The following is a 15,190-nucleotide window of genomic DNA, read 5'->3' as shown; positions in this document are numbered from 1 at the left end:
TTAAAAAGAAAGTAAGAAAGAGAGAGAGGAAAGGGAAGCGAGAGCAAGAAAGATAAAAAGACAGAAAGAAAGAAATAGAGACAAAATTAGCGAGTAAGAGGGAAATAGTGAAGGAGAGAGTTGGATAAGAGACATAAACAGGCAGAGAGAAGGAAATGGAGAGAGAAAGTGAGGGATAAAAAGAACGAGAGAAAGTGAACAAGATAAAGAATTACAGAAAGAAAAAGAAGGAGAACACAAGGGACAAAGGGGAAAAGAGAGGGGGAAATGGAGCAATCTAGAGAGTGAAAGAGAGCAGAAAAACAGACAGAGAGACAAAGAGAGACAGATAGAGGCAAAAGAAAGAGAGGAGAGAAACAGAAAAAAATAGGGAAAAAAAAGGAACAGAGTTAGAGACAGAAATACAGAGACAGAGAGAGAGTGAGAGAGAAAAAAAGTGATCAAAAAGAACAGGAGAGAGAAAGAAACAGAGAAATTAGAGGAAGAAAGAGCAACAAATGGAGAGAGAGAAAAGGAGGGGAAGAAAAAGGGAGCAAGTGAGGAAGCAAGTGAGTAAAAGAACGAGAGAAAAGGTAGATAGAGGGAGAAAGAAAAAAGGACAGAGAGGAGAGAGAGAGAGAGAGAGAGAGAGATGTGGCTTCGGTGACACCCCATGGACATATTTAAAACTGCAGCTCGTTTTTTAAACTTTTTTTGCACTTCTTTCGGAGTCGTCTCCCCTTCTCCCTCACTCTCTCTCATTTGATCTCCCCATTTCTTCTTCCTTTCTCTCTGTGCGTTTTTCTCTCATAGTGTAACTCTACCATTTAGCTTTCTTTGTCTCTTATTTTCTGTCTCTTACTCGCTCTCTCGTTCATTCTTCATCCCCCTCTCCCCCCTCTCTTCTATAAACTACTAGTCCGGCCCCCGTGAGAATGTTTTTCCTACCAGTGGCCCCCGAGCTAAAAGGAATTTGACAACCGCTGTGCTAACTAATACACAATGTCCCTTTTAATTTCTGCCTGATTCATATTTTTTGTATGTCATTTTAAGATATATCTCAGACTTATTTGGCTCTTTTAATACACTTGTGAAATAATAATAATAATAATTTCCTTTGTATTGTCATTCTTTGTAACAATGTACACAGAACGAAATGTCGATACACCTGACCCGTTGTAGCGAGTCGATGCAGCCGCAGCCAGAGGGCGCCGCCATTATACCAATTAGGTATGTCTCGGTCGAGGCGCGAACCAGCGACCTCCCAGTCTCAAAGCGGGCACACTACCATCTAGGCTACTGAGCATCAATTCCAATTCAAATTTAGCGGAGTTATGGAATGTTGAATAATAGTCGAGAGCAGCTGCCTCAAACAGTAAAAGTTGACACTCGCCTTCTTGAAACAGTCAACAACAAAGTCGAGTCGACGTTTCTTCTTGTGGCGACGCTCCATTTCGGGCACACTTTTCTCCTTGGCTATAGCAAAAGTCCAGACTTGGAAGAGCCACCTCATTAAGCACGCCTAGGTGTACCATAACAATAACTTCATACGAAGTTAATCCGATACAATAGCGGACTTCCTTTACTCACCTTTAGCGGCTCATTTTCTTCCGTCGAGCGCCACAAGCAACACCTGTCATACAAAGTTCGGAAAACGCAGCACGACGTTCCTGCTTACAGGTGCAATGTTTCATTTTCATCTCCAAGCATCTGAGTGGATGTTGCTAGGCTACAAAATCTGACTAACCATCCAACGATTTACACTGTGTCATATAGAAAACTAGTAGATCTGACTTGGTTTTGAGATTTTGGTAGGGTGATAGTTTAGGTAGGATGTACAGTTAAGAAAATAAGTATTTTGTGTGTCGTGATTAAGGGCTATACAAATGAACAAGACTTGACAATTTGAACAACCTGATATTTTGCTATTTCTCCCACTTAGAAATCATGGAGGGGTCTAAAATGTTCATCTTAGGTGCATGTCCACTGTGAGCAAGATAAACTAAAAAGAAAAACCCAGAATCCCTTACAAAATACAAGATAATCTTACACCATATTTTTTTCCAAACGTGTTTATTTATGTAGTTTAACATGTTATATTGTACATGTGTTTCGTTATCATATATATTGTTAATTAACATTTTGTTGTGAGATACTGAGTTGTTAGACATGAATGAGGTTTATTATAAAAAAAAGGTTCAAAAATTAAGTAGCTTGGGCGTTCACTGTAGAAGGAAAAAATACATGCAAATATATTTAAGTAGAATAATACATTTTCTTATTCAAATTATGAATTCATTTTCTGCATTAAATTATTGCTGGTGATATACTGATTAGAGGGATAACCACAAACCTGCCTTTTTTTGTTTTCTCCTTTTATACATCCTTTTTTTCTTAACTTCTTTGGACAACATAATAATTCGTAATATAATGCATCACAGCAAGTGAGCCATTTGAGAGCCGGCTCTCTTTAATGAGTTGAGCCGAATAAGCCGGTTCTCTAAAAAGAGACGGACTTCCTTTCACTACATAAACTACCACATGAAATCCGAGGCTGGAGACGCATGCGCACAGTAGCATCAAACCGCTCGCTTCGTTTGCAACAAAAAAAAAACGATACCGAGATAGAGGCTTCCGCGGCGAACTCGTTAGACATGATTGATTTGCCATTTCGTGATAGTTGGTGTTTACCGGTTGGTACCCATAATTGACAACTTTGCGTTATTCCGTACAGATTTTCTTGTACGTCGTACACGTCTTAAAATGCATAATAAACATACATTGTACGGCAAAAACGCACAGGTTGACAGGTATGAAAACATTTCCTGTAGTAATTCACCAGTTTGCACACACTGCAGGAGGTATCTTGGCCCGCTCCTCCACACAGATCTTCTCTAGATCAATCAGGTTTATGGGCTGTCACTGAGAAACACGGAGTTTGAGCTCCCTCCAAAAATTTTAGATCGGGTTCAGGTCTGGAGACTGGCTGGGCCATGCTAGAACCTGTATATGCTTCTTACAGAGCCACTCCTTGGTTATCCTGGCTGTGTGCTTTGGGCTGTTGTCTTGTTGGAAGACCCAGCCACGACCCATCTTCAATGCCCTGACTGAGGGAAGGAGGTTGTTCCCCAAAATCTCACAATACACGGCCCCAGTCATCTACTCTTTAATGCAGTGCACTCGTCCAGTCCCATGTACAGAAAAAAAACACCCCCAGAACATGATGCTACCATACCCATTTTCAACAGAAGGGATGGTATTCTTCGGATTGTACTCTTCATTCTTCTTCTTCCAAACACAATTCATGGAATTATGAGCAAGTTCTATTTTGGTCTCATCTGACCACAAAACTTTCTCCCATGACTCCTCTGTATCATCCAAATGGTTATAAGCAAACTTAAGGTGGGCCTTGACATGTGCTAGTTTAAGCTGGGGAACCATTGGTTCCATGCATGATTTCAAATCATGACGTCTTAGAGTATTACCTACAATAACCTTGGAAATGGTGGTCCCAGCTCTTTTCAGGTCATTGACCGACTCCTATCGTGTATTTCCGGGCTGATTCCTCACCTTTCTTAGAATCATTAAGACCCCATAAGGTGATATTTTACATGGGACTCCACTCCGATTGAGATTGACTGTCAAGTTTAACTTCTTCCATTTTCTAATGATTGCTCCAATAGTGGACCTTTTTTACCAAGCTGCTTGGCAATTGCTCCATAGCGCTTTTCAGCCTTGTGGGGGTGTACAATTTTGTCTCTGGTGTCTTTGGACAGCTCTTTGATCTTCGCCATGTTACAAGTTATAGTCTTACTGATTAAATGGGGTGGATAGGTGTCTTTATGCAGCTAACGTCCTCAAACAGGTGCATCTGATTCAGGATGATACATGGAGTGCAGGTGGACTTCTAATGGACGGACTAACAGGTCTTTCAGGGTCAGAATTCTAGATGATACACAGGTGTTCCAATACTTATTTGCTGCTGTATCACACAAATAAATTGTGAAAAAAATCATACATTGTGATTTCTGGATTTTTCTTTTTAGTTTATCTCTCTCACAGTGGACATGCACCTACAATGAAAATTTCAGACCCGTCCATCATTTCTAAGTGGGAGGAATAACAAAATAGCAGGGTGTTCAAATACTTATTTTGTCTAAGTAAGTTGGTACGTAGGGTTAGCCTATAAAGAGGGTATGTCTTACGATTATGGGTAGGTAGGTAGGTAGTTAGGTAGGTAGTAAGTAGTTATGTAGGTTAGGTTGGTAGGATGTGTAGCCATGTAGGTAGGTGAAAATGTAGGTAGGTTATGGGTAGGTAGGTATGTAAGTACGCTATAGGTAGGTGGTTATGTAGGTTGATAGGTTACGGGAATGTAGGTAGGGTATCGGTAAGTGGGTTAAGTACGTTACAGGGGTATGTTTGTTAGGTTAGTAGGATGTGTGGTTGGTTATAGGCCAGTAAGTTATAGGCCGATGTTGGCCTATAAACACGCTGTACTTGCCCAAGACACACCACAGGAATGGTGCCCCTATAACCCTAGTGGTTATACACTGGTAAGTAATAGGTAGGTATGTTATGTAGTTATAGGTAGGTATGTTAGGTTGTGCAGGTGTGGAATAGGTAGGTTGGTATGTTCAGAAGGTAGGTAGGTTATTGCCCAGTAAGTTACAGGTAGGAAGCTTATGGGTAGGTAGGTAGGTATGTAGTTAAGTTTTAGGTAGGTGGGTTATAGGCTGGTAAGTCATAGGTAGGTAGGTTATAGGCCCGTAAGTTATAGGTCGATGTTGGCCTGGAGATGGATGGGCAACGCCAGGCTGTACTTGCCCAAGACACAACACAGGAGATGGTACCCCTACTACCTTAGTGGTTAAGGGATCCAACAAACCAATAAAGGTAAGTGAAGGTAAGGTAAGTATATAGGTACGCATAACGTAGGTATGTATGTAGATAGGTGGTTAAGTCAAGTAGGTAGGTTAGGGAGGTTAAAGTGTGGTAGGTTATAGTAGGTCGGTAGGTTAAGTAAGTAGGTAGTTTATAGTTAGGTGGGTTACATATAGGTAGGTAGTTTATAGGTAAGATGTTAGATATGTAGGTTAGGTGATAAGGTGGGTAGGTAGGGAGATTGTGTGCATGCGTGAGTGTATAAAATGTGTGTGGATTGATCATGTAGATTTTAAGATATTTAATAGTTCATACCAACTTTGTACAATAAACTTATTAATGGTCACTACTTTGTTGTTAGCAGTTACTTTAAGTGATAAGCTTATGTAGGAACCAACTTTAACCTAAAATAGGACTCTAAAACACTATTTGGAAAATACTATTTACAAATCTGAGAATGTTCTTTATTCATTCTGAAAAAGTTTACTGTTTGGAAGCGCTGTATATTTATGTATAAGTAAATAAAAGAGACACTCCAAACTTTTTTTACATCACAATATTTATTCAACAATATACATCTTAATTTCTTTCTCAACATTTCACACATATTTCCATAGTATACACTTTGTATTTACAGGATTGAAAATAAGTCTCTCTCTCTCTCTCTCTCTCTAGATATCGTCTCGACAACGGAATCATTTTTTTGGCCCAAGTTCATTGCGGATCTCCCCTAGTTGAGGTGACAAATGCTGGCTGGAATGGTCGCAAACCACCAGGGAGAACCTTCTTGGACGCTGCAAATGTGGGGAACGCATCTTGCATAGAATTCTATTCAGACGGCAAGGACACAACGTATGGTACTGCAAAGTGTTCATTTGTTAAAATAAACTCCTGAAAACCCTCTAGGACTAATCATTTTGGCATCCAACAACAACAAAAAAGACATACGTGGTCATAAATGTCAAGTTAGCACACAAAAAGCACTCTGTGGAGGATGCAACAAACATATTCGGGGAGAAAAACTCTTCAGAAGAGAAAGAAACCCTGCTTTGACTGTATAAATATCTAATATATTATGAACTATACTACATGTATTATAAAAATGTATATTTTCAGTATTTCTTTTCTAGGACTCGTAAAGGATGACAGATTAAAGTGCATTACAACGATTGAAAATAAAACCTTGATACACATGCAGAGCTAGACCTGAAATTTGGACACACACACACACAAAAAAAACATCCTAAGTCAGAACAATTCAGGTAGCATAAACGGAAGAATAGCTGTAATTTTGGGGGATACCAGTGAAAATATTCATTAGATACCTCTCATACCGTCTCAGGTTTTGGGGGTTGCTTAGGGTTCAAAAGCCTTAAAGTTGTTCAAAAGCAACCCAAAATATTGACTATTACACGCTGAGAATTGTCTTCCAATCACTTTATTGTATAGACTGCGTTCGAAGGAACAACAAAATTCAATTTCTGACTGCTGAACAGAGCTACATTGACTTTTTTAGTCATTATGTCGCTTGAAATTGGCATTTGTGCTCAATACTTGTTTTTAAAGTGCTTTACAGAACTGCTTTCTCTACTAGGCATTCTCGGCGCGCATTTACAATCTGGGTTCTACTTTCAGAAGCAGGAAGCACTTTGCAGACTTGAATTGGATGCACTACAACAACTTAAAAGGACAGTGTGTATTATTTTGCGCATCTCATAGGCCAAAAATAAAATCATGAAAAAAAAAAACTATTGATTCCAAAAATAAACAAAAATACATGAACTATTATATAAACTTACATTTTTATATAAAAATACGTTGAGAAATTGTCATCAATTTTTAATAACATGAGCCTCACTTAGTAGCTGTTAGCCATATTGTTACCCTAAAAACCGAAAACACTGCGAAAGGCCAAGCAAAAGAATAAGACGCATGGTTTTGTAGTTAGTATTTTTCCTTGTGCTTTTTTGCTTGCATGAGTAAAGGCATGTCAAGCATACGGCCTGTTGTAGGATTTAATCTGGCTCACCATAATTTTTTAAGTACAGAAACACATAGCTACTTCTATTTCAGTTGTTGATGGTTCACTACTTGGCGTATTTTGAAATCAATTGTCTGTATTGTCATTTATATTGACATGTCCTGCTTTGTGTTTTGCACGATACACCACACAAGAAAAGCTATCACTGGGGCAGGTTAAGGAGGGCATTGTGTGTTAGGTGGGCGTGACTGTGTGATCTACTGTAATCGGCTGGTGTATTTCGTCTGTCAAACAAGAGGGCGGGCGAACGAGTCAATTTGGCCACCTAAACAAACTGTGAAGCACAGTGACAGCTAGCTTTTAGCGTCTCGTTACATTGGAAAATGCATTCATCAATTAATTGGACGCTGGGGAAAGTCAGAAGATCGCAAAAAAACGGTGATCACCAGCAGGAGCTCCGTGGATTGTTATCGGGTCCAGGAAGGGATTAAGTCGGGAGAGAAAGCAATAATGGTGCTGCAGGTCCAGTCTACTGCTATGTAGCAAGCAATCTTCAGGTAGGTTTCACATTAGAGCTTCGTTTTGGTAAAAGATGGTCACTTCCGGTTTTAAACAAACACATGTTGTTTTTTTGTAATATTGTGGAGACTGATTGTATTTCGCATGATAAAATCTACCGCTTCTTAGTGTCAAAAGGTTGCCATTTATATTTATCGACTTGAGAATTTGGTTGCTGCTAAATGATATTCCACGTCTTTACACTGTCCCACTGTTCATTGTAATGAAAGGAAATTCCATCAGAATCTTGGACCACTCTCAAGCACTACTTTGTAAATACTTTGCAGGATTCCTACACATTTTTCATGGCGTAGTTCAAGCACTTTTAAGGACTTTCAAATCCAGATTACCAATTTCTCTAGTACCATTTAAAGAAATGCAGTGTAAATCCTTTTTTTGCGGAGCTACAAATATACCTGCGATTTATATTTCCAAACATTTATCTTGGGTACCAACAGATATGATTTTAAGATATTGAGCAAATTGCAACTATATTTGTGGATCTAAACATGGAGTGTGTAAATATTTTTGAGACATATCTCTCCCCATATAGGTGTTGGGTAAAAACGACGGGATTATGTAGCTTACATTTTCAGTAGCAAGAAGTTCTTCCCATTACAATTCACCACAAGGTAATGCTACCTTAATATTTGGCACAGCCCATAATAAATGTCCACTAATACACATTTCATAGAGCCCTGTTTAGGTGTATCATGCACCTGTCCTCTTTGGCGCGACCCATAGCAAGCGATGACCGTTCATATGACTATGCCATACAAACAAATGGCAGCTGCCGTTAATCATGAGGGTAGAAGAAATGCAATGGCAAAGCACAGCCACCAGAAAGCTGTTTCAATGTCAGTTTTAAGCAGACTTGTTGAGAAACGTAGAAACAATTTTAAGAATTTGCAAGCAATTCACCCAAAATTTAAGCACTTTTCAATCCTTGAAAACACAACATTCAAGCATTTTCAATGATTTCAAGCACCGTATGAACCCTGAATTTTTGAAAAAATATCAACATGTGCTTGTTCAAAAATTGGAAATGGCAGACTTTTACCAAAACTGAAATCTAATGCGATCGTAGAAGTGGTATACTTAAGCACAAAGGCCCACTTCAAGATAAAGCAGCCATAGAATAAAATACTAGTCTCGAGTTAAGTTTTAATTTTTTGTAGTTTACATTTGAGGAAACAATTTTTTTTTTTAACCAGTAGATCGGTAGTCCAACTCATAAAACAGTAGTGTTGGTAAGTATGCACTAACTCGTCATCAATCACAATCAAGATAATTCTATTTCGTTCTAATAAAGCGACATCTAGTGGTCAAATAATACACACTGTCCATTTATGGCTGGACAACTATGCCACACGCATATTTTTACGACAGCTGACAGTAAAAAAAACACCAGAAATCACAAACAATCCAGATGATCCTAATGGTCATTTACAGCAAACGAGTACACAATCTCGCTTCGAAGACACGATATGACGACTAACAGCCAGAGTGAAGTTCTGCACCTCAATTGCAAGAAAATTAAAGAGCTAGTTCAATTTAAGACATGCAAGTAAATCAATTTAAGGACAGGACGAGTGTTGGCACGTGTGGTGAAAAAGGACGGAAAAGGAAGAGAAATAAAGAAGAAAATGGGGAATTACCACCGGCATGCAGGCCATCGAACAGGACTCTTAAAATTGCACTAATAAAACAAAAACATTACAAAATTAAGACAGATTTTTATAAAAGGATTTACTCGAGAAGAAAAAGGTTGACAATTTGTGATGAGGTAGAGCAAAAAACAACAACAAAAAAAGGGTTAAGTAGGATACAATTAATCCCACCCGCCACTAGAGGGCATCCCAAAACCAGCATGAAGAGTGAATGCTCAAACCATTCCGTGATTTGCTTAAATGCTTATATTTATAATGTCGCACACATAAATATATAAGCCCCCTGTTATATATAGTTTATACATTTAGTAGTAAGTAACCTCAGTAGTGATTTAATCGAATCCAGATCGGGATTTCCAAGTTTTATCCAGTTTGGTTTGACAGCAACAGATTTAGCTTTGCAGGGACACTGTGTAGAATTTAGCGCCTCCTATCGGTAAGGATTGTCCGCCACCTTGCTGTGCCAAGGGTGTCCTCAAAAACTGAAATCCTAGTAAAAGGCTGGGGGGAGGCGAATGAGGAAAAAAAATGGTGCAGTTTGGTCATATTAAATTCTCCATAGTTTGTATTTGTCCTTGTGATGGTAAATGGTCTGCATTTATATAGCGCTTTTTCAAGTCAATGAAGACCTCCCGAAGCTTTTACAATGTGCATCACACTTACCCATTCACACACACACACTCACACACCAATAGCGGCCATGCAGCCATACAAGGCGCCGATCTGCTTATTGGTGTAAACACTTGATTAATATTTTGAATTTCTTTTAGTATGAGGCTAATTGAAGGGAGTTTTGGGGTGCAGCTTATATGGGGTTGTAGGCTTATATGAGAGTATCTACAATACTTGTAATCATTTTGGTTTTGCTGGGATTTTTGTCTTTAAACTGCGCAATCCTTTCATTGGATACATTTGAGATATTGATTTTTTTTCCTTGATTCGGGTCGCAGATTGTCCTTAAGGTTGAAAGGTGGGTCCTGAAGTCAGACAAGTTACGAACCAGTGATTTAGGCCTAGTGATTTAGGCTCATTATTGTTACCGTTGTTATTACTGGACCGCAAAAATAATGTCAGACATTAAACCGGTCCGTGGTGTAGAAAAAGTGTCTGGCCACTGCTTTACAAAATACAGTTACATTATGGGCAAATAATAAACAGTGTCCCTTTATCATTAAAAATAAACACATGTTGACTTAAATTCTCCCACTTCCTTTCTTTGGACTGTCACTTAAAAAAATAACTAAAATCTCCTTTACCAAATAAATATATAGATTTATATATATTCCTGATTTAGGGGGTTGGGGAAACATCAACTAACGCTTAGCTAGCACTAGATTGCACTAGAGCCCGGAAATGCCAGAGTGGGAATGAGGAGGACAATGTTGTTATTGCTGATTGAATGTCCACTCAAACTAAGGGTCGTTGAACAAATGCACTTCACTGGCAATCTGGACAAGGCGCTCCCCCACAAAGGAGCCGGGGCGCTTCAAATTCTACAAACACACAACAACAACACGTATGCAGCGGATATAAAATTCTGCACACCCCTGTTTAAATGCCAGACATAGAAAAAGGAGGACAGTAATCCCTCACTACTTCACGCTTCAGTTATGACTTGTTTACTTCTCTACGGATTTTAAATTAAATAGTCTTTATTGTCATTGATACCAACGCATCAGGGATTGTGTTCTAAACAGACAGCAAACAGCAAATGCCATCACTGGGGCAGGTTGTATGTGGTTGCATCAGAGGGGCGTGACTGCCTGTGTGCGCGACTGTGATAGGCCGGTGTGTGGTGTCACTCAAACAGGGGCGGGCACGCAGGTCAATGAGGCCGCCAAAATAAATTTTAAAGCATGGCGACAGCTAGCTTAATAACTTGTTACATTGAAAGTAAATTCATTAATTGATTCCAACTCTAAGGAAAGTCAGAAGAGCACAAATAAATGTTGATCACCAGCGGGTGCTCCGTGGATTGTTTTTAGGTTCCAGGAAGGGACTGAGTCAGCGTCGGGAGATAAGCAATAGGTCCAGCCTACTGCGGCTAGGCTATGTAACAGTTCTCACAAGCTACCCCTGCCAAGCCTGTATCTCTCTAAAGCCAGAGCCATGAAACAGGTGGCCCTGAATTCCAACTTGTGAAAAAACGCTACATTCGGGATGGTAAGCAGATAACTTTTTGGTATTCTTTAACGAGGAACTGTGTTAATAGTTGATTCACTTGATGAGTGTCAATTAATCAATTTGATGTTGCAACTCCAGCGTCACTGTTGATTGATTCTGTTTATAATATTGGACACTTGGAAACTAGATTGCACAGGGTGTCGGTTAATTATTTTGACTATTCTACCTTGCACTATTGCCCGTTGTTTCGTCTATTATGCACTATTTGTATCTTCAGAACTATGAACCAATCATGTTGCTGTTCTTTAAATTTCACAACTTTTTGGGCAGATATGCTTTTGTAACCGTGGAGATTTAATAATAAGAAACGGGGCTTTTTAAGACAGGTTGGAATTTATCATCTGAGGTTTGAACTCCTTGCAATTCATCGTCCATTGATGTCTTCGTTCTTATTTTGAGTGTGAACTAAACTATAAATGATCTATAGTCATGTTTACAGAAAAATAGGTTAACCATGTAGTTAAAGTCAAATAATCCATCATATATATTTGGGCAGTATATGGCTCTATTATTTGATTCTTCTTTATTCATCTAATATCCGTTAATATTACAATTAAGAATTTCATTGTATCCCAGTCCATCATTTTGACTAGTATACCTCACTGTTGTTTGCTGTATTGACTATTTTGCATCATTTACATCATTTTGACTGTGGGCCGAGCATGTTGCTGTTCTATACGCGGCAAACTTTTGACCTTAAAAAGCGGTAAATCTTATCGGAACACTTTTTATGAGAGAAAAACAATTCATCTACAGAATGTATATAAAAAAACGTGTGCTTGTTTAAAACTGGAAGTGGCAAACTTTTACCAAAATCGAAATATAATATGATCAGTGGAGCCCATTACACGCACAAAAACTGTAGACTAAAATGCTAGTCTTGAGACAATATTTTTTGTTTTTTTAAATTCGAGAAAAAAAAGAAAAGGTAAGAGTTTTAAGGGGAGAAAAGCGGTAGTCTAACGCATACAACAGCAGTGTTGTTGAGTATTCTGTACTTTGATCCCCACACCTTTTAGGGCGGATCAGCTTTCGTAACATAGTCAATTTAATAAAAATAAAGGGCTTTAAGAACAGGCTGAAATTTCATATTTGAGGTTTGGTCTCGGCCATGTACTTACGAGTTCAAAATCCTTGATGTCCTGTTTCCTTATCTTGAGTGTTTACCAAAGCATAAACCTATCAATTGCAGTCTCATTTTTGACACCGCCAAACAGGGGTGTGCGGTAACGGTCATTATTGTCTTCTATCCTTATTTTGAGTTTTTCCCAAACAATAAACTTATCAATCACACTCTCATTTTTGACACTGTCAAACAGGGGTGTGTAGACGCAGTTACTTACATCCACTGCACATGTTACACCTGCGATATGATCTGCATGTTGAAGCTGGGGGAACGGGACTGCCTGGTAAGCGGCGCCCCGGGCGACAAAAGAGGGTCGTCCGGCCTGACCAAGTGACCCTCCTGCAGGCTGACGGTGGAATGGCGATGGGAGCCCTCTGCGGGACACCTGCCATCCTCAACTGTGCCTTCCCTGCCTTCCTGTTCCCGTTTCCCGCCATTCAGGCTAAAGGGCATGCAGTCAAAGGACTTGCTGGAGGAAGCGCTTCCAGTCCGTACCAAAGGCGGTCCCGTGGGGAAGCTCAGGTGCTTTTTGATAGGACTCAGCTGGATGGCGTCGAGTCGGATGCTGTCGGGAGGCGACTGCTTTCTCTGGTGTTGTCGCTTAGCTTCCGGGGGCGCTTCCGTTTGCTTGGCTGGTTCAGGCCGATCTCGCTCCTTGTCCCGAGAAAGTCGGGCCGTGATGGCTTTCTTGAGGCTGCTACCGCCGCTGCTCAGGCTGCTGTTTTTCGGACCACTAACTCCTGCCCTGGTGCCGCAGGGCTGGCTACTGTTGGACGCCCCGGAGGAAAAACCCTCGTCAGGGTCGTTTGCGTTGAAGGAATCCTCGCCGCCGCTCATACCGTCTGCATCTAGATAGTGCGTGTTTTTTAAGAGTCACAAAAAGAGAAGAAAATGAAAAGACTGCTTGTTGAATGAGCTCAGAACATACTGCGTCATACATACTACAACATACAAAAACAATTCAAAATACCAACAAACCAAAATACAATAGATCTGAGCCAAGTCTTTTATGTTCCACAGTTGTACACATTAGTCTTGGGCCAAATTTAGAAAAACCCACAGATCCCCTTCATTTATCCAATTCCATGATTTTTTTTGTATGTAGTTCACCGAAATGTCTCCAAGGTAAATTTTTTAATGCAGTAGTTTCTCATAAACCGGCTTAATGTCTTTCAATGTTTGATATCAGTCGAATTCCCAAATATCTGTGCAAATAATTGGTCGAACTCTAAAGAAGGAAAAAAACCTTTTAATTAATTTCAATGTGTAATAAAATGACGTAACTGTATAATTGTAGGAAAATAAAGATTCCTTTCCCACGAATTTTGGCTGTCATGGGTTCTTTTTTAACGTAACCCCTGCAAACAACGAGGGTTCACAGTAATGACTAAAAAGGGTCTTTAGGAAAATGGGCCCAAGACTTTCACCTCCAAATGTATAATTGTTCATTTCATTTATAATTGCACAATAAAAGATTGTTTAGTAACAAAATGTCAGGCTCAGCATTCATAGAAACAAAAATAACATCCTCCTCATTTGGCTAGAATGGATAAAAACAGTTAAAAAAAACAGAGAAAGCCTTTGGTCTCCATCATGCAACTGTTAGGGACAGGCAAACTAAGCAGACACGGCATAGGGAAAGGGGCCATATTTACATGCCAAGAACATGAGGGCAAAGTAAGGATGCATGCTGCTCTCTCCAGCCAAAATCCACATTTACTTCTCGGTCACGTGACCAGCCAGTCCCTTAATATTCGGAGAGTGCCGAGCCTCGTGAGATTGATGGTGTGGCGCTTTTTGCTGACAAGTCCGTGAGGCAACTGGGCCGATCCGCATGATGGCACAGGTTACTTAATTTGAAATGTTTTGAAAAAAGTTTTGCGCAGTATATAAATCCAAACTTCTGCTGCAGTGACAGAATTTTCTGTAATGGCCTCTGTTAGCATAGAAACTTACCATCTTCACTGTTTGTATAAAATGGCTCTGCTGCCAGTGCATAATAAGCACACACTTACAAACTAGAAGATAATTTTTCCCTGTCCTCACCATTATAAGAGCTGCAGAAAGAGCTCCAGTGTAGGGAGTAATCGTTACAAAGGAGCCCTTTCCTGGAACTCAATTACTTTTATCGGTAAAGAGTACTTCTCAAGTTATTCATAAAATTTGAGAATTTGTTGTCGTTACTAAATGGTGTGTTACTGCATTAGATGCGCTAGTTACTTAATGCAGTGCAACAATTACTGTGTCCTTCGATTGCTGAATATTCCTGCATCACTCACATTGCCACATACAACGCTCAATTTTGCCAGCAACATCCTTTATATTGACCTTCAAAATTGAATACAATGGTAGTGGCGCTGTCAAGAAAAAAGTACGAGAAAGGTGAATTTTTCCTCATGGAGATATTCTCCCTACTATATATATATATATATATATATATATATATATATATATATATAAAACTTTCATATAAGCAAAATTTACAACTATAAAATCAAATACTGAAATTAGGGGGTCAGCTTAATTTGCACATATTTGGTTGTGTGTCACCAGTAGAGAATGGCAGTGTGCGGGGAGGGAAGTGGGGGGTTCTTTGCTTATACAAGAACATCAAACCAACGGCAAATCAATGGGGCAAACATGAGCACAGAATTCACGGTAAGGGTGAGCTGAATTTTGTTCTTTTTTTGTTAAAATAATTTTTGCGATACACAATACCTGGAGAAAAAAAGAAAACATCTTGGAAAATGCAGGAGATCTTTGGGTGATTTGAAGCCCAAAGACAAAAGTAATATGGAGTGTCTCAGC

The 15,190-nt window shown here is 39.5% G+C and overlaps 2 protein-coding genes across 8 annotated transcripts in view; both read right to left on the bottom strand.

The window, feature by feature from the left end:
• Window positions 1-1,615, bottom strand: part of trpm2 (transient receptor potential cation channel, subfamily M, member 2) — a 48,889-nt gene extending 47,274 nt beyond the window's left edge. For all 3 annotated transcript variants that reach the window (XM_088352356.1, XM_088352357.1, XM_088352358.1), the window contains exons 1-2: window positions 1,570-1,615; window positions 1,373-1,501 (exon numbers count right to left, since the gene is read on the bottom strand). In XM_088352356.1, coding sequence (XP_088208482.1) covers window positions 1,373-1,492 — 120 coding nt within the window. In that variant the 5' untranslated portion in view covers window positions 1,493-1,501; window positions 1,570-1,615. The remainder of the gene's footprint in view (window positions 1-1,372; window positions 1,502-1,569) is intronic.
• Window positions 1,616-6,285: 4,670 nt separating this feature from the next.
• Window positions 6,286-15,190, bottom strand: part of hycc2 (hyccin PI4KA lipid kinase complex subunit 2) — a 65,923-nt gene continuing 57,018 nt past the window's right edge. For all 5 annotated transcript variants that reach the window (XM_088352362.1, XM_088352364.1, XM_088352361.1 and 2 more), the window contains one exon: window positions 6,286-13,230. In XM_088352362.1, coding sequence (XP_088208488.1) covers window positions 12,614-13,230 — 617 coding nt within the window. In that variant the 3' untranslated portion in view covers window positions 6,286-12,613. The remainder of the gene's footprint in view (window positions 13,231-15,190) is intronic.

Source organism: Urocampus carinirostris, chromosome 14 (genome assembly GCF_059441175.1).
Source record: "Urocampus carinirostris isolate Australia breed hairy pipefish chromosome 14, RoL_Ucar_1.0, whole genome shotgun sequence".
NCBI classification, from domain to species: domain Eukaryota; kingdom Metazoa; phylum Chordata; class Actinopteri; order Syngnathiformes; family Syngnathidae; genus Urocampus; species Urocampus carinirostris.
This window is presented reverse-complemented; position numbering and strand designations above follow the sequence as displayed.